Source organism: Aspergillus brunneoviolaceus (assembly GCF_003184695.1).
Source record: "Aspergillus brunneoviolaceus CBS 621.78 unplaced genomic scaffold BO95scaffold_74, whole genome shotgun sequence".
In the NCBI taxonomy this organism is placed as follows: Eukaryota; Fungi; Ascomycota; class Eurotiomycetes; order Eurotiales; family Aspergillaceae; genus Aspergillus; species Aspergillus brunneoviolaceus.
In genome coordinates this window covers 107,593-125,760 of record NW_020290804.1, presented here as the reverse complement: position 1 = coordinate 125,760, position 18,168 = coordinate 107,593, and the positions used below count along the sequence as shown (strand labels likewise).

General features: G+C 54.7%; 7 protein-coding genes across 7 annotated transcripts; 4 read left to right on the top strand and 3 right to left on the bottom strand.

Annotated features, from left to right (window-relative positions):
* On the top strand, positions 1–1,853 carry BO95DRAFT_397618 (SF3a splicing factor complex subunit PRP9). The gene is made up of 2 exons (XM_025583782.1): positions 1–144; positions 205–1,853. The coding sequence occupies exons 1-2, from the start codon at positions 55–57 to the stop codon at positions 1,627–1,629; spliced, it is 1,515 nt and encodes a 504-aa protein (XP_025438297.1). The 5' UTR covers positions 1–54; the 3' UTR covers positions 1,630–1,853.
* Positions 1,854–2,010: 157 nt separating this feature from the next.
* On the top strand, positions 2,011–5,480 carry BO95DRAFT_476314 (ATP dependent DNA ligase domain protein). Its single transcript, XM_025589924.1, has 3 exons — positions 2,011–3,301; positions 3,354–4,438; positions 4,460–5,480. Exons 1-3 carry the CDS (start codon positions 2,151–2,153, stop codon positions 5,365–5,367), a joined length of 3,144 nt encoding a protein of 1,047 aa, XP_025438296.1. The 5' UTR covers positions 2,011–2,150; the 3' UTR covers positions 5,368–5,480.
* A 222-nt stretch (positions 5,481–5,702) lies between these two features.
* On the bottom strand, positions 5,703–8,227 carry BO95DRAFT_397613 (anaphase promoting complex subunit CDC23; the record flags this gene model as incomplete). The annotated part of the gene is made up of 4 exons (XM_025583781.1): positions 7,811–8,227; positions 7,030–7,747; positions 6,793–6,976; positions 5,703–6,736 (listed from the first exon to the last, which is right to left on the bottom strand). Coding segments are annotated over exons 1-4 (2,040 nt in total), but the record flags the coding sequence as incomplete, so codon positions are not given.
* Positions 8,228–8,388: 161 nt separating this feature from the next.
* On the top strand, positions 8,389–9,764 carry erg20 (bifunctional (2E,6E)-farnesyl diphosphate synthase/dimethylallyltranstransferase). Its single transcript, XM_025583780.1, has 2 exons — positions 8,389–8,621; positions 8,705–9,764. The coding sequence occupies exons 1-2, from the start codon at positions 8,502–8,504 to the stop codon at positions 9,626–9,628; spliced, it is 1,044 nt and encodes a 347-aa protein (XP_025438294.1). The 5' UTR covers positions 8,389–8,501; the 3' UTR covers positions 9,629–9,764.
* Positions 9,765–10,444: 680 nt separating this feature from the next.
* Positions 10,445–12,690, top strand: BO95DRAFT_372322 (arylsulfotransferase family protein; the record flags this gene model as incomplete). Its single annotated transcript, XM_025582996.1, has 3 exons — positions 10,445–10,879; positions 11,026–12,033; positions 12,106–12,690. 3 exons carry the CDS (start codon positions 10,445–10,447, stop codon positions 12,688–12,690), a joined length of 2,028 nt encoding a protein of 675 aa, XP_025438293.1.
* Positions 12,691–12,894: 204 nt separating this feature from the next.
* BO95DRAFT_397603 (NMT1/THI5 family protein) lies at positions 12,895–14,272 on the bottom strand. Its single transcript, XM_025583779.1, has 4 exons — positions 14,170–14,272; positions 13,930–14,101; positions 13,727–13,876; positions 12,895–13,670 (listed from the first exon to the last, which is right to left on the bottom strand). The coding sequence occupies exons 1-4, from the start codon at positions 14,202–14,204 to the stop codon at positions 13,002–13,004; spliced, it is 1,026 nt and encodes a 341-aa protein (XP_025438292.1). The 5' UTR covers positions 14,205–14,272; the 3' UTR covers positions 12,895–13,001.
* Positions 14,273–15,096: 824 nt separating this feature from the next.
* BO95DRAFT_446617 (glycogen [starch] synthase) lies at positions 15,097–17,988 on the bottom strand. The gene is made up of 4 exons (XM_025587434.1): positions 17,285–17,988; positions 15,866–17,228; positions 15,612–15,807; positions 15,097–15,550 (listed from the first exon to the last, which is right to left on the bottom strand). Exons 1-4 carry the CDS (start codon positions 17,747–17,749, stop codon positions 15,433–15,435), a joined length of 2,142 nt encoding a protein of 713 aa, XP_025438291.1. The 5' UTR covers positions 17,750–17,988; the 3' UTR covers positions 15,097–15,432.
* Positions 17,989–18,168: the final 180 nt, after the last annotated feature.

Genomic DNA, 18,168 nt, shown 5'->3' with positions numbered 1-18,168 from the left:
GGGGTGAGTATTACATCGCATAGACCGAACGGACACTCTGTGCGCGCTTTCAACATGATTCTTGAAGAACAGAGATTTATCCATGAGGACCTGGAGCGGTTGGAGCAGGCCATTGCCGACCGCGTGGCTGAAGAACCTCGTAATGTGCGTGAGCGCTCCGTTGTCACAGTCACCGCAGATGCTAACTATTGCTCTTCAATATAGCTACGCGACCGCCTGAACCGCGACCACGAGGTCTCACACTTTCTCAACCGCATAGAGGAACAGTCAAAGAGACTGCTGGACATTTACAAGGATACCGATGGCGCGCGCAACAAGGAGATCCAATCTATCTCGACCGGCGATCAGTTCGAGGAGTTTTACCGACAGCTGGACGAAATCAAGGACTTCCACAAGCGCTACCCCAATGAACCGGTCGAGAACCTCGAGCGGGCCTACAAGCGCCGTCAGCTTGGCGAGGGTGAGACGACCGGAATGGAAGTTGACAATCTGTTCACCGGTGAGGAAAGCTACGGGCAGTTCTTGGACCTGACGGCCTTGCACGAGGAGTACCTGAACCTCCCCGGTGTGAAAAGGCTTTCGTACGTTCAATACCTCGACATCTTCGATGCGTTTACGCCCCCGCAATTGCCGATCAAACGCAACAACAAGATCTCAGATAGATACTTCAAATACGTCGGCGAGCTCGCGAGTTACCTGGAAAGCTTCATCAAGAAGGTAAGACCGCTACAAGATCTCAGCAAGCTGTTTGCTAGCTTCGACGATGAATTCGAGAAACAATGGTCGGCGAACGAGGTTCCGGGCTGGACGGAGGAGAAGGCAGAGAATGGGACTCAGGGCCCGAAGACTGAAGGGTCTGGGGAAGGCATCTGGTGTGCTGACTGCGAGAGAGAGTTCACGAATGAGAACGTCTACAAGAACCACCTGACGGGCAAGAAGCATATCCGTGCCGCTGAGGCTCGTAAGGCCGCCGGTGACTCCAGCGACAGACCCGCGCCAGCTGCTGGCAGCGGGATCCCAGGTGCCCACAGATTGAAGGAACGCGCGGTGGCAGAGAGGGAACATCGCGTCCGGTCCCTTACGCAAGTCCTTAGCGCAGAGCGTGAGGCGACCAAGATCAATGTCGAGCGCAAGCAGGGCATGACTGAGAGGGAGCGTCAAATGGAACTTGAAGCGCTACTGAACGAATCTGAATACACCGGCGGAGATCGTGGAAACGACCAATCTGATGATGAAGGCGACGATCGAATCTACAATCCTCTCAAGCTGCCACTTGCCTGGGATGGAAAGCCCATCCCTTACTGGCTCTACAAGTTGCACGGTCTTGGTGTCGAATACCCATGCGAAATCTGCGGAAATTTCGTATACATGGGCCGTCGCGCCTTCGACAAGCACTTTTCTGAGGCCTTGCATATCTTCGGCCTGAAGTGTTTGGGAATCACGTCGAACACCAATCTCTTCCGTGAGATCACTCGGATTGACGAGGCATTGCGACTATGGGAGAAGCTTGAAAAGGACCGTAAGAAGGACAGAGACAACCGTGACAACGTGGTGCAGATGGAGGATGCGGAAGGAAACGTGATGCCGGAGAGAATCTACCTTGATCTCCAGAAGCAAGGTATTTTGTAAGCGGCGTTTCTCACTTCTTTCCAACACATGGCCTCATCTATTTGTCTTGTTGCTTTACTTTGAAAAGCCTGGAGTTCGGCGGTGTTTTCTTTTTCTTGTTGTTTATGGTTGCCACCTGGACCACTGGGATCATTGTTGGTTAGAATTGATCAGTCAATCGCAGCAGCTTCTAGGGCTCTGCACATTATGTATTCTATGCGAAGGATTCATGAGCACAATCCGAGTTTTTCTGCTATTCAACGGTTCCAAGAGTAAATGAGAACGATGGCCAGTGTTCACTAATTAAGACCAAATCTGGTTCGCATCACGTGCCTTCGCGATCCATGGACGCGTCTCCCTGGCTCTTTTCCGACCTTTTTCGCACCCTTGCTTTGCAGATAGGTTCATTGTCCCGGCCATAGTTCGTTGACCCTTCAGTCTTCTATCGTATCAATGCGGTCTCGTGTATTTGAAGCTTTGGACACCTCTAGGAACCGGTGTCTCAATGATCGCAGCAGCAGACGCGTCTATCTGTCTGATTGATGGGGTTCAAATTCACTCATTTGTGCGATCTACTCTCCACTCTCGAGGACAACAGAATCTTGAAGGCGACACATGAAGCGCGAGCATTCAATCCTGATGTGCGGGCCGTGACTCGGTGGTTTTCCCAGCATGGGAAACAGATACGTGGCCCCGACACTGATCTTCTGGCCCTGTTGTCCTGCATGTTTCCCGAGAAGAGGCCAGACAGGGTCTACTGGCTGCAAGAAACCTCGCTGGCGAGGATTATAGCGCGATGCTTACTTCTCGGGTCCTCCAGACGGGCAGAGCTCGAGCGTTGGCGCGTGTCCAGCGGACTCGACCTCGGCCAATGTGTCGAAAATGTGATGCGGCAAGCGGAGAACGATCTCGACCCGGGTCGAGAGGTAACGGTCGAGGAGATTGACTCTGCATTGAACAGTATTGCTGCCCGTTGCAGATTCTCCGGTCCTCGAGTGCGAAAGCAGCACACCGCGGTCGACGTCGAGAAGGCCCTAGGCTCTCTCTTCAAGCGACTCAGGAGCAAGGATGCAAAGTGGTTAACGCGCATGATACTCAAGGGGTATTACCCTGTTGTATTTCCTTTGCCTTTGACGTTGCGGAGCTTCCACTTTCTCCTTCAGCCTCTCCTTCTCTTCCAAGACACATTCGAGGGTGCGCTCAGTATGCTCCGCTCCGACCCCATCAGCCATTTCCCGCCACACCCGGACCCTGGATTGGCCAAGGACCTGGCTTATCTGGCCTTGCAACATCTCAATCCTATAGTTGGGGTCAAGATCGGTCGACCGGAGTACCACAAGGCCCGGAGCATCAAGCACTGCTGTCGCATGGTCAATCGCCGTCGAATGAGTATTGAAAGGAAGTACGATGGTGAATACTGTCAAGTACATATTGACCTCACGTTGGGCCCTAGTTCCATACAAATATTCTCTAAAAGCGGTAAAGATTCTACTGTCGACAGGATAGGTATCCACCAGGTCATCAAAGACTCCTTGAAATTAGGAGCGCCTGGGTGCAAGGTCTCCCAAAGGTGCATTCTTGAAGGCGAATTACTTGTCTGGAGTGACAAACACAACAAGATCATGGACTTTCATAAGCTGCGTAAATTTATATCTCGGTCCGGTACCTTCATTGGTACTGAAAGCGATTCCCCGTGAGTTTCGCAATAGGATATCATCTACAATTCTGTTGCTGATTGCAGCCAGACCGCAACCCCATGAACATCTGATGATGGTCTTCTTCGACATTCTGCTTCTCGATGATAATATATGCTTAAGGCGGCCGCATCGGGAACGACGTCTACTTCTCAAAGACATCATACACGTTGTCCCCGGGCGTGCAGATATTGCTGAGCAACAAATAGTGGATTTCTCGCGACATGACGGCCAGGCCCGACTGGAGAGCATCTTTTCCAGGGGAATTGCACAGCGGTGGGAGGGCTTTGTACTCAAAGGATGCGAGGACCCCTACTTTACCATCTTCTCAGGCCAGGAGAATAACACGTTCGGCCGCTGGATCAAGCTCAAGAAGGATTATATACCGGGGCTGGGTGATACGGTTGACCTCGCAATCATTGGCGCGAGATATAATCCGCAAAATGCGACAGCCCTACACCAAGTCAGAAAGCTGCTATGGACGGAGTTCTACGTCGGCTGTCTCACCAACAAAGATGCAGTTGCGCAGTTCAACGTCTCTCCTAAGTTTAAGGTTGTGGATGTGCTTGACCGCAATGGCATGAGTTTGAAGAACATGCAGGTCCTCAATCAGTTCGGCGAGTTTCATGCCTGCAACGCCGAATCTGACCACAGGTTCTCACTTCATTATGGAACCAATGTCGCCTCCAGAATGGAGGTTGTGTTCAAGACTCCCTTCATTGTCGAGATACTCGGTAGTGGGTTTGAGAAACCATCCAATGCTGGATATTTCGCACTTCGCTTTCCGAGAATCACCAAGATACACTGGGATAGGGCTATCGAGGATGCGGCATCATATGCTGAGCTGCAACAACTGGCCGAAGACGCTCGAGCTGTTCCCACGGATGACATGGGCAAAGAGCGAAGCGAGTGGTCCAAGCGCGTGAAACTTGGAACTGGATCAGCACATCATGTCTCAAATGAACGATCTGGAAGCATTTCTTCCAGTCAATGCTCTACATTGAGGTCGGGGACCAACACCACCGCTGCCATTCTCTCAAGCGACCCACCGGATATACCATCGCCTGCTCCCAAACCCTTAGAAAGATCAACCACGCTGCTAACGTCGCCAAATGTTCCAATTTGTCCGAACAGCCGTACCATACCTATATATGCAGATGGACCTGTGGATCGGGCTCCATCAGCTGAAAACAAAGCTGGTCGACAAAATTCTTCGACCATTAATGAGAACCCGTCGGCTCATACCTCCCGCCAGCGAGGATATGCAAACCGCAACCCTGATTCTGAACACGCAGACAAGTCAATTCCTCGGCCTCGAGAGCCTGGTCAGGTCAGCACCCTAGACAGTACCGAGGTTTTAAGGACCGGACGATGCAGCAGCCTACCTTCACCTTCACCACCGCAGATATCTAGCTTCACCAATATAGCTGATAATTGTCCTCACAAACCAAATCCACCTCTCGCAACTCTACTCCTGAATATCCCCATATATATGACTCCAACGTGCAGCAACCACACAGCCCCCCAGCAGCCCCATCCGCAGCACCACACCCAACCCCTTGACAATCTCCTGGATATCCTGCTGACACACACGCCAAAGACGACAACACCATGTCCACGCCTCGGACTCATCATCCTGACCAGCAACGACTCCTCCCTCGGCCACCTCCTCTTCGACCTCAGCAAACGCATCACGCGCGCCCTGCAAACCAGAAGCATAACCCACCCTCCAACCGGCAAAATCTTCGTCCTAGACCGAAGCTTCCTGAATCTCAACATCAGCCCCGACGATGCCAGGCTCGGCCTCCGTCACACCTGGGAGTCAATCGGGAGACGGTACTTCTATGCGTGCGTGAAGTGGGATCTCGGCGGGACGGGGGAGCGTACTTCGCATGACGACGGTCTTCATGCAAGCCCTATGCACTGTCATCGGAGAGCAGCGGAGGGCCGTGGGAGAGGGACACGTAGAGACGTCGATATCAAGGCTACGATTAGTTTCAATTGGCGGGAGCTGCTTCTGCTGAGCGAGTTGTTCGCGGTGACCCATCTCGGTGGTGCATGTTGACGAAGGTAGTCTTTGTAACCCTGGGTTTTGCTACATCGCTCTTTCTTCAATAAGCCAGTATGTATGTTGTGGCCCTTTCTGGGTGTTCTGCATAGGTTCACATTGGAATGTATGTATAATGAGATCGACAGAAGACACTAGACCGTTTCGTCAATATGAGATGCCATACGAGTTACAACGCTTAATCCATCGCTTAATCGAGTGACCCCCTTAGGGTACTGGCTTGTCTAGTTCGTATACAGATATAATTCGAGACACATTACAAACTGAGATTCCATAAAAACGCCTGGCTAATTCGAAGGGGTATGAGACACCTGAACATGTATGCATCAACCACCCTCCCTTCTGGCGCGAACGTCTCTCATCAAAGCCTTGGCCTCTTCCACCTCCACCCCATCCTGGCACAACTCGCCGGCCAGTTGATCCGCGCGATCCAGATCGCCGCCGCGGAGCGCCCACCGAGCGAGCCACAGCCGCGCCTTGGACGTCGTCGCGGTGACCCCCGTGCCGTGCCATGTCTCCTCCTCTTCTTCTGCCTCCCTCGACGACTTGCGCGTGCGGCGCGAGCTGGACGGGACATCCGTGCCGGACTGATCGTCGTCGGACGAGACCTCTTCCTCCTCCTGGACGACCTGCCCGGACTCTTGCTGCAGGGTGAGCTCCATGTACGCGGCGGCTTCCTCCTCGTCGCCCAGGCGCTCGTAGAGTGTGGCGATCTGGTGTAATGTCTCCGGGTCGAGAATCTTGCGGGCAGGGCCGCCGCCGCCGCCCATGCCACCGACCTGGGAGGAAGAGTCCTCGGCGTAGTAGGAGCCGGCAACGAGGGCCCGTTTCAGGGCCTTGATGCTCTGCTCGATGCGGCCCATCTTGGCATAGCACGATCCCACGGCCTGCCACATTTTCGGGTCGTACGGCCGCAGGGCGGCGGCGCGTTGGTAGTAGAACAACGCGTAGAAGGACATGTCGAGGACTTCGTAGGCTTGGCCTAACCCGTACCAGGCGCGGTAGTCTTTGCGGTTCACGTCGACGGCCCGCCGGTAGGACTCGATCGCAGCGTGCGTGTTCTTCATCTCGATGTATTCGTGGCCCATCAGGGTCCAGGCGGAGAGGAAGTTCCGGTCGAGCGTCAGCGCGCGGCGGAAGTACATGACTGCTTTTTCGTGCTCGGATTTGAGCGAGTAGTAGTTTCCTACGACGCAGCACGTCTCGGGACGGAATTTGTCGGTCGCCGTCGCGACTTGGGCGACGAAGGCGAGCTGCGGACGCTCGCCCATGACATAGAGGATGTTGGAGTAATGGTCGAGGCTGTCGAGGCGGTGGGGTGAGGTGATGAGGATGTCTGTGAAGATGTGCGATGCTGCTTCGAAATCTGTGGAATCCGTCGGGTCAGGCTCAGAGAAAACGTCTCGTGCGAAGCAATCTTACCTTTCGAGTGGTAGTAGAGGAGTGCTCTCTGTGTCTTGAGGAAGGCGCTTTTTGGGAAGATCGTCTCCAGCTCGGACAGAGCCTGGTACGTATCATCTGTGGCTTGATATAGCTCTTGGCTACAGTATACGTGGAAGATGAGAGTCATGATGTTCTGCGGGAGAAGATCGACAACTTGTTTCAACTGCACACAGTGGTTAGCAACCAACTTGTCAGATGTAGCTGAGGTATGCGTACGTCTTCCGTGCTGGCCAGTAAGTCGTTCAGTTCTTGCCACGAGCCCCAGTGGAATGGGTTCAAGTGCACGCTCCGAATCAACCACTTTTTGGCCTCATCCTCATTCCGCCCCTTGAGGAGTATGACACCGTAAAGGTATTCCAACCAACCCTGGTTCCGACCCTCTAGTCCCTTCTCGCGTCGCTCGGTAAACCATCCTTCTAGCCCTCGAGCCAGATCTGGCAACTCCCGGTTGACTGTGGACCCTCCATCAGCAGGACCTAGCACCATCTCCGTCTCCTCATCCTTGCGCTTCTCGCCTGCCAGGTACTTGGCATACAAGGCGAGGAACAAGGATTTCTGACTAAGCCTAGGGTAGGGATTCCTTGTCGCACCATTGTCCTTCACCCCTGCGAACGGCGATGCCTTAGATTTGCCTTTCTGCGGAGTCAACGATTGCCTATGTTTCGGGTTGGGCGATGCAGTCGCAAGAGGGATGGGGGATATAGTCGGAGGCAAGAAGACGGCGGCACAGCGGTCGTATTCGCGGGTGTCAAAGTATGACTTGGCCAGGAGATATTTATACGACTCTTGCGCCTCGAGCGCCGCTTCTATGGAGTCTTGGGTCCGGAGGTAGGGGTTCTGGGCGTTTGGAGGAGCATCGGGCTGGTCCATTGGTGAATCGGGATCCGTTTCATACTGGTCGATTGGGACGAGGGAGTCGAGCATCTCCGCAGCCCTGACAATCCTGTTAGCTTTCCTTCATCGCACGGGTTGACGAGGAGTCAGTTGGCGACGGTACCATTTTGCCGATTGGTAGAGGCATCGTTCGGAGCACTTGATCGCCGCATCTTCGAGTCGGAACTTCAGCTCCTTGATGTTCTCATCTGTGAATTGAGCAGCCATCTGGCGGTAAGGATCCTGCGCGCAAACGCAGTTAGATTGACAGCCGTAATGCCCGGTTCGTCGAGTAGATTTGAAAAGGTTTGTGAATCTAGTAATGCGCAAGGGCCATTGCACGAGGCTGTTTTGATTGAGCTTGGGAGAGCTTGACCAAGCCCGCGGCGAAGGGTACGGGAACGATTGTCACGCGTCCAAAATGACCAGAGACACTAGGAATTCGTGAGAAATGAGGCCAGAGGTCGGTTAGAAATGCGACAAAGAGCAACCACAAATAGATAGATGCAGCAGGAGCTGGACTGGTCGGACTGGACTGGACTCGGGACTGGAATGGAGCCCGGGAGTAAGTGAATTTCCCTTTTGGGTCAGCAGTAGCAAACGCGGCAAACAGCGGGGCGTCGCAAACAATAATTTACCCATAATTGTATGGGGCATTGATCTTGGCTGGCGGTTGCTTTGTCTGTTTCCCCCTCTCTCTCTCCTCCTCCCACTGTTTAACTATCGTTGTTGCGACTTTCTTTTTCCTTTTCTCTTCCTCTCTCCTTCTCTCCCCTTCCCTCCTCGCTCGCTGTTCACAGTGATCCTTTCGCACAATGCCTTCCACCACCAGCCGTGCCTCTTTCGAGGCTATCTTCCCCACAATTCGCGATGATCTCCTGAACTCTGCGAAGCAGTACAACTTGCCCCAGAATGCGCTCGAATGGTTTGAGAAGGTATGTCGTCCAGCCGAATCCCTACCCTATATCGTGATACATGGCAGTAGACTCACTAAAGCCTTTCGCTGCTTCGCGCATAGAACCTCAATGTCAATGTTCCTGGTGGAAAACTCAACCGCGGTCTTTCCGTCCCCGATACCGCTCTGGCTCTCCTGAAGCAGCCCCTGAGCGAGGAGCAGTTCAAGCACTTGAGCATGCTCGGCTGGCTCACGGAGCTGCTCCAGGCTTTCTTCCTGGTCAGCGACGACATCATGGACAGCTCCATCACCCGCCGTGGCCAGCCCTGCTGGTACCGTCACGACGGCGTCGGCCTGATCGCGATCAACGACGCCTTCCTGCTCGAGTCCGGCATCTACATCATCCTCAAGAAACACTTCCGCTCCCACCCCGCCTACATCGACCTTGTCGAGCTGTTCCACGAGATCACCTACCAGACCGAGCTGGGCCAGTTGTGCGATCTGATCACCGCCCCCGAGAACAACGTCAACCTGGACAACTTCTCCATGGAGAAGTACATGTTCATTGTCACCTACAAGACCGCGTACTACAGCTTCTACCTCCCCGTCGCGCTGGCCCTGCACTACCTCCAGCTCGCGACCCCCGAGAACCTCCGCCAGGCCCACGACATCCTGATTCCTCTCGGTCAGTACTTCCAGGTCCAGGACGACTACCTCGACGCCTACGGTGACCCCGCCGTCATCGGCAAGATCGGCACCGACATCCAGGACAACAAGTGCTCCTGGCTGGTGAACCAGGCCATCCAGCGTTGCACCGCGGAGCAGCGCAAGGTGCTCGACGCCGCGTACGGTCGCAAGGACAGCGAGCAGGAGGCCAAGGTCAAGGCTCTCTACAAGGAGCTCGACCTGGAGAAGGTCTACCTGGAGTATGAGGAGAAGGTGGTTGGCGAGCTGCGCGGCAAGATCGACAGCATCAACGAGGCCGAGGGCTTGAAGAAGGAGGTCTTCGAGGCCTTCCTGTCCAAGATTTACAAGCGTAGCAAGTAAACGGTCGGACGAACGATACCCCTTCTAATCATCGCGACACTTCTTCTGTCTATCTTTTAATTAGTGCATACATACCCCCTTCTGAGATAGACTAGCTGAACTACCAGACGAAAATACAGCATACATTGTGATTTACTGCCGGTCGAATGTACTGTAATCTGCTTTTGCAGTCTGAGGACGCCGCGTGATCAGTATTCAATACATACGCTCGGATTTAGCCATTGGAAGACCTGTCAGTTTGGAGCCTAGACACCAGCTAAGGACATCAATTCCCAAATCGAACGCATCTCATGAGGAGTACCAACCTCACGTGAGGAGAATGGGATTATTTTTATCGATACTAATTAAGGATTCGTCATCTCCTCAACCTGCAAAATCCAACGACTAGTCACACGTCTAGTGGTAGAGAAACGCATTGCCCAGCGGCAACCACTCATTTCCAACGCGTGGACCACACCACACCATCATGCATCATTCACCATGCACCATGCACCATGCACCATGCTTTTAACAAACATATCGCAAGAGACTCATACTATCACTCTAAGTGGGCCCTCCCCCCTTATCCTCGGGGCACAGATGGCAGCCAACCGATTTTCAACCGCCGACGGCCCAGGTGTGGATCTCCCGCCGGTGTTTATGAACATCGAAGATCCGCCTCGCATTCATTCGGCCTGAGCTCCCTCTTCCTTTGACCTCTGCCTCTCCGACGGACTGGATATGCGACTCTGAGCCTTCTCTTCTGTGTTTGTTTTTGACGCTACCGCTACCGCTACCGCCCCGCAGCTCAATGCCCCGCATTCCCCAGCGATAATCATGCCGTTGACGCAGGGCAGCGCCCTCCCCCTCCCGACTTCCCTCCTACTGCCACTGCTACTGCTACTGCTACCAGCGGCGGTCCTCGCAGATGAGGGCCCCTACAATCAATCGCAACTCTACGACCAGGGCCGCATGGGCTCGTGGCCCACGGAGCTCTTCCGGTCGACCACGACCGTCGGGTTGGCCGTGAACTGGGTGCAGACCAGTCCGCGCTGCAAGGTCGCCGGGGAGTACTACCTGCTCGCGCCGCGGGGCGCCAGCGTCCACCGTCCAGGGCCCATGATCCTCGACCCCGACGGCCACCTGATCTGGACCCGGGAGTACGGGCAGACGTACAACCTGAACGTGCAGCGGTACCGGGGCCGGGAGTATCTGACCTTCTGGGTGGGGAGCGACGCCGATGTTGGGCATGGGAGGGGCACGTATTTCATGGTATGTTTGCTTTTTCTTTTCTTTCCTGGCTTGTCTTGAGCGGGGGTTAGTTAGTGTTGAGCTTTGCTCTGGGGAAGGAGGAACCGCTGAAGAAGTGCGACGAATATTCTAAATCTCCATGCGTGGCATGTTGGCCAGGGATAAAGCTCGACTCCTCGTATCAAGAAGCGTATAAGTTCACGGCGGCGCGGAACCTCCCCGGCGATCTGCACGAGTTCCACATCACGCACGATGACACGGCGCTGCTGACCAGCTACGACCGGCGGCGCGCCGACCTCTCGCGGGTGGCCGACGAGACCGGCCGGGTCGGCCCCGTGGCCGGCTGGATCTGGGAGGGGACGTTCCAGGAGGTCGAGGTCGAGACGGGCCGGCTCCTCTTCGAGTGGCACGCCTCGGAGCATTTCGCCTTCGAGGACGTCGAGCGCGGCCGCGAGGCCGGGCAGGGCGCCTCCGCGGACCAACCCTGGGACTTCTTCCACATCAACAGCGTCGACAAGGACCGGCGCGGCAACTACCTCGTCTCCGCGCGGTACGCCAACTGTCTGAGCTACGTCGACGGGCGTACGGGCGAGATCCTGTGGCGGCTGGGCGGGAAGCGGAATAACTTCACCGACCTCACCTCCTCCCCCGCGGAATCATTCGGGGGTTCAGCAGGCCCCGGCCCCGCCACGAACTTCACCTGGCAACACCACGCCCGCTTCCGCGACAACGACACCGCCATCACGCTCTTCGACAACGCCTCGCGCGGCCTCGGCGCCCCCGCCCGCACCTCCCGCGGCCTGTACCTGGACCTCGACCAGACGCGCCTCACCGTCCGCCTGCGCCACCAGTACTGGAACGCCCCCGACCAGGCCCTCAGCAGCCAGAGCCAGGGCAGCCTGCAGCTCCTGCCCAACGGCAACGTGCTGGTCGGCTACGGCTGGAACGCCGCCTGGACCGAGTTCTCGCGCGCCGGCGAGCCCCTCTGCCATGTGCACTTCGGTCCCCAGCGCGAGTTCGGCCTCGGCAACATCCTCTCCTACCGCGTGTTCAAGCACCCCTGGCGTGGGGCCCCGCGCACACGCCCGGATTTCGAGGTGTATCGGTATCGCGCCGCCGCGAGTTGGAATGGGGCTACGGAGGTGGTGGCGTGGGGGCTGGAGGGGACGGATGATGTTTCTGCTGAGCGGCGGCAGCAGCAGCAGCAGCAGCAGCAGCAGCAGCAGCAGGGGCGAATGGGAGAAAAGGGGGGTGGTGGTGGTGGGAGTGGGAGTGGGAGTGGGAGTGGGAGGGCCGCCGCCTTTGCGCGAGTCACGACCGTGCCTAAGGTGGGGTTCGAGACTGTGATCCCTATCTCGGAGGATGCGACTGCGTACAGGTATCTCCGCGTGCTGGCGCTGAATGCCTCGGGCCATGTGCTGAGTGCGTCGAAGCTTGCGCGCTGGGATCCGGCGGCTGAGGAGGCGGTTGTGGTCTCGGGGGTGGATCGAGATGAGGACGATGGACTAGGGCGGTTTGGCACTAAGGGGAGTACAGCTGTGGTCGGGCTCCTGGGTTGTGCGCTGCTCCTCGTTGTCGTTGTTTGTCTCGTGCGCCGACTCGGATTCCTGTTCCGGAGGACTGCGCTCCGTCGGGTGAATGGTCGGGAGCGGGGAGGCTTCCGGCCCTTGAAACGCTGGGCCGCCGAGGACGAGGGAAGTTTGAGCGATGTTGAAGGTGGGGAGGGGGTGGAACTCTCGACTCTGTTAGGACATCACCGGATAGGCTCTCTTCCGCACAGAGAGGATGAAGATCATCGAAGCAGGAACATGAGACCCGGGGTACAGGTGTAGTTCATAGATTGCCTTTAAGACTGGCAAGCAATGTTTGAGCGACTTTATCAGCTTCAATAAAGTATAGAATGCATATGCTATGTTGGTGTGGGACAACTTCGTTCATAAGTTACGGACCTCCAGTGGAAGGAGCACAATCACTACATGGGCCAGGTAACAACTACACCTCCTGCAAAGTGAGAAAAGAGCCGAGGCTTGAGAATTATTCATTTCATAACGAGTGCATAGCTAGCTGAGACTGCTAGCCTGATAATTTCAGTGAGATTGTTCACAGGAAACAATTTCTCCCATTCAGCTAGGCAACGAGGAACTCAAGCAGAGGCCACTTGCAACCGGCGGAAACCACCCTGGTCAGCCACCTCCTTCTGCAATTCAGCCATGCGCTTCTGGTCGCCCAGCGGATCGGTGGAATCGGCATCCAGATCCCAGGACAGGAATTCATTGGTGTAGTTCGCCTGGAAGTCCGCGTCCAAGATTCCCAACCGCTTGCCGTAGTTGGTGACCTTGTTCCAGTCGCGCTGGACGTTCTTGAGGTCACGGCTGAAGTACGCGAACGACCGTTCGAAGATCTGCCGGTTGACCGGGGTGCCCATGATGGGCTTCATGGCGACGTACTCCTCGAAGGCCTGGGCGGGCTCAGCAAGGACGTACTCGGTGGCACGCTTGACAGCATTCATGAACTTGCGAACGCGCTCGCCGTTGGCAGCCAGGAAGGCGTCGTTGGCGATGTACAGGATGGAACAGAAGCAGCAACAGCCAAGCTCCGCAAGCTGATCGATGCGCAGCATCTGCACGTCGGTGCGCGGGCGGTTCTGGCTCGCCAGCCAGTCGGCCAACTCGACCATCTGCACGTTCTCGAGACCAATTCCCGCGTCGATTGTGCCCTCGATGATCGCTTTGGTCACGTTCATGCCGCAGCGCACAGCGGTGTAGTCGTCCGCCGTCATGCCGTAGTACTTGGTCAGCTCATCGATTTGGATCTATGATTATCAGTTAGCGTAGGGCACGGGAGGGGGGTGGTCTGTATTGTACGCACCTTGCCAAACTCGCCGACATAACCAATCCTCTTACCCTTCAGAGAGCGGAAGTCTTCGGTGATCCCGCTACCCTTGAGGTAAATGACTCCAGTGAACGGCTCATCGAGGAGAGAGCCAATCGAGGTGACCGGGAAGTTACGAGCTTTGGCCTGATCGCAATGGTTAGCAACCAGCAGAAGCTGTTGATCTGGGGAGCACATACGGCCAGAGTGTGGATCATGGCCTTGAAACCCATGTCAACCTTGCCACTGCCGATAATCTCGGTGACATCGGAGGGGTCATTGGGTTCGAGCAGAGCAACCTTGAGGCCCTCCTCCTTGAAGAAGCCTTTGCTCTGCGCAAGGTAAAGGGGGGCGTGGTACGGGGTCGCGTGCCTTGAAACACAACAGCTTTAGCAGGGATCCCACATATGAGGCTACCTGTAAGAATTATTGTTGCGTACCAGTTGGTCAGGAAGGTGATCTTGTCAGTAGACATCTTGGCACAGAGTTCAAGTCAAGATCAAAGTACTGGACATTGTCAGCAATGGGGAGACAGAGCTCCCCTTTCCATCTTGTGTATAGGGGTATGGAACAATCAATGCCACGCATGTCCTTTCGCTAGTATTATCTAGATCAAGTTATGACAGTATAATCTCAGAACGACCGAGTCCCTGCCCCATTCCGAGAGGAGGGCGGAGACTCGAGTCGAACACCTGTCATGCGCGAGCTGTGACTGCCATTATACTAGTACGATACCTTGATCCGTCTGAACCCTAGCGAGAAGACTCGGAAAGTCATCCTGATTGCGTAGCTTCATTGTGAGTCGTACCGGACGATAGTGTACGGCGGAAATTGGAGATTAAATTGAGGTTTTGAAGAGTGTAATGAGAAGGATGAAAGGTAGAAGAGAAGAGAAGAGGAAGAGGAAGAGGAAGGGGACGAGAGGAAGAGAGAGGGGAACGGAAGTATAAGTAGTAGGAGAGAGAGGGGAGGGGAGGGGAGGGAGGGGAACAGGGAAACTGATGTGGAAACGAACCCCCACCACCATCACATGTACAGCACGTATTGTGCTGCAGGTGCCATACTACCACTACCTTCTCACCGAAGCGCAATTCTCCGCTCACCAGCGATAATCCCAAAGTCTAATTGGGCTGGATCTCTCAATGTCTCAATGATCCTGGCTGGTGTTGATCCTCTCGCAGCTCCCCGCTCCGAAGACCCGCACCACAACTCTCTCCCTCTGTGTCCATTAATCCATTAAATGACTCAACCTCTTGGCGTCTCGAGGACAATCACCACTGTGAACTCCTTCAGCTCCCGTTTCGGACTACAATCCCTGTGTATTGGCCTCTCCATGTCTACCACCAAGTGTCACCATAAAAATACTGGCTATGGACGGAATGGTTCAGTGCATTCGAAGTATCTAATCTCCAATCTGTGTGGTGACTGAGTAGAGAGGATGTACAATCGAGGCATGCGAAGGAGAGGGAACATATCAATATTAAACAAGGGGGTGAAAAGAACCAAACTAATGGAGCACGGCAAACGGAACGATGCGCTGTATTCAGGACCTACAAATCGAGACAATTCGACAATAGTCAAAACTGCAAGCATGCTCGGACGAAGGCAAAGGACTGGCACAAAATGCAACAACTACATAACAATGTGTTTCACATGAAGGAAAGAAGGACTTGGATGTCGGTTGGTATCGTATAGACAATCAATCATGCATCACCATTCAACGAAAGCCGGTCGAGCGGGGAGGCAGGCCGATCGGTGGCTTTCTTCGTTCGGAGAGTAAGAGGGAAGTAGTGGTCATCTGGCTCTTCTTCCTCGCTGGTCCTGTGCATTGAAAACTGGTCAGCGACTGCATGTTCTCCACAAGTATCAGGGCTCGACTTACGGAAGTCGCCAAGCAACATAGTCCTCCGTGCTGAGACCTTCCTTGACCTCCTGGAGGGAGGCAAAGTCTCCCGGGGTCATCATTCCAGATCGGTCCCTTGGAGATCCAGGAACAGAGAGGGGACGCGAGATCTTCTGCTCTGTGCCCCCGATGATATCGTAAACGTCCTCTCCGTTTTCAAACGACGAAGGATAAGCTACAAACGCTGATCAGTACCTAATAGTGAGTGTCCAAGTCACGAGGGGAATACACACCTCTCCGCAGAGCAAGCTGCCGGGCCTTAACGTACTCCAGACCCATCCGCTTCCAATCCAAAAGATCGCTCAATCTCTCGGTCCGGTTTCTCTGGTTGATCCGTTGTCGCCGGCTTTTTTGAGTAAAGTTCAACATAAAGTCCGTAAGCTGGTTCACGGAGTCATCCACCCCTTTCATGCGACGGTCCACAATATAGATACCGTAGTCGGACGAGTTCTCGATCAATTCCTCCATATAGCAACCGAAACCAGAAAGGTTGGTGGTGATGCTAGGAACGCCCATCACCGTACACTCGGCAGGGGTGTATCCCCACGGCTCGTAATAAGAGGGGAAAACTCCAAGGTGGGTGCCGCGCACAAAGTCATCATAGTCAAGCGGCAACACTGGGTTGGAGGAGTTCAGGAACTCAGGATGGAAGACCACTTTGACTCGGTCCGACGAGTGGTTAAATAACTGCACCCGACGGATCTGATTCAGAATTGGGTCTTCATGGTCATTAACCATATTGTGGGTAACGATAGGCGGCAGGCCGTGGCGCTTCATGGCAAAAAGCCGACGGCGCAAAAGAACGCGATCTTGACTCGTAATCAGGTCCTTCTCATCCGGCATGTTGTCGCCCTCTTTCCATGCCAAAGAGCGCTCATACATGCGCTTGCCAATGCCCTGCTCGATGTTATGGATGGTCTCGCGAAGCGACTTCACGACAGCTTGGCCCTTCAGCGACTCGACAGTGAGTGACGAAGTCTGAGCAGGCATGATGATGAAGGCGACGACCGTTGTCTTTGATCCGCTCGCCTTGAGGCGGTGGTTGAGACGCGCCAGACTTTCGATGAACATATCCACACCTTTGTTGCGGAACTCATAGCGACCGGCAGTAAAGACATACAGAGTGTTGTCGAGATCGAAGTCGTTGTGGCCGTAGAAATGTCCACGAACGAAGTCATTGATCTTCTCCTTCGATTGCGAGTGCAGGTTCTGGAACTCATGAACAGCTGAGAACTTCTTCACATTCAGTCCGTTCGGTAGCACACCATCGGGCTTCCGCTTGAGCAAGTGCTCGCTTTCGAAGGCAGTGATGTGAGAGACGGTTGTGAAGACATCGGCCGTGTGCGCTGCAGCCCGCTCGATACAGTATCGATGGTAGATGCCGCGCTTACCGGCCTCTGCATCGACGTCAAAGTGCTGCAGGTTGTTGTAGAAGTCTACCGACCCTGCGCATAGATAGCGACCGAGCAGTGTGGCGTGGGTGGTGAAGATCGTGGTTAGGTCCATATGGCGCCTCTTCGTCAAAGGAAGGGCAACACCAGCAAGCCACTCATGGAAATGAGCCACAACTGCTTTGCGACGTTCGTGTGCGATGAACTACGACACTTGGTTAGCACTTTCATTTATGCCTGTGGGATTTCTCAGTCGCATACTTCACCCAGGAACCATGCTACCAAGTAGCCAAACACAATGGTCTCATTCGTTTCGGTATCTCCTGCGGGAGAGGGAATTCCGGCCGTATTCCACAGGTCTCCCTTCCACTCGTCCAAGTACTTGTAACCAGTTGAAGTGTCAATGAGTAGCACACGAGGGGCACCTTCAATCAGCCAGCGGCCATAGACAATCTCAATGCCACGCTCTTTCATGGACTGGATTGTCTCAATCAGTCGAGGGTTCGATGGAGTCAGTTCCTCGACCTCAACCGCTGCGGAGGCTCGGTTGAGCGGTCCGATCAGGGTGTATCGTTCACCATACTCGGCGGTGGTGACGGGAGCTTTAGACTTGAGGACGGAGTAGATACCTCCCACCCGATTGGCGACCTCAGTTGCGATCTCAAAGAGCAGGTGGTTGCGAACATCTCGCTTGGGAGGATCTTGACCGTTGTCTTCGCTCGCCATTGTGCGCCGAAAGAGCTGTGTGGGTGCAATAAAGCGGGTGCGGAGGAAGCTCTAACGATAAGCTGGAGAGAAAGAGAATCCGACGATGAGCTACTTAAACTCACGTCAACACACTCTTGGTGACGGAATGGGAGGGGTTTGGGGGGGGGAAAGAGGGGAAGAAATGTAGAGAGAAGAGCAAAGAAGTAAAGAAAAAAAAAAGAAGAAAAGAGAGAGAAGAAAATCTCCAGGAGGAGGAGATGGTGACGTGCGGGGAGAAATACAAGGTGGGTGGCGGGGGGAGGAAGAGGGAGAGAAACAGGCAGGCTTGCTGCTGCTACTCCTACTAGTATACTAGTAGTACCGTACAGGACGGAGTTCAAGGTCCAATACGGAGTTCACAACCGCTAACCTGCCAGGCGAAATCCTGTCATTTCCTT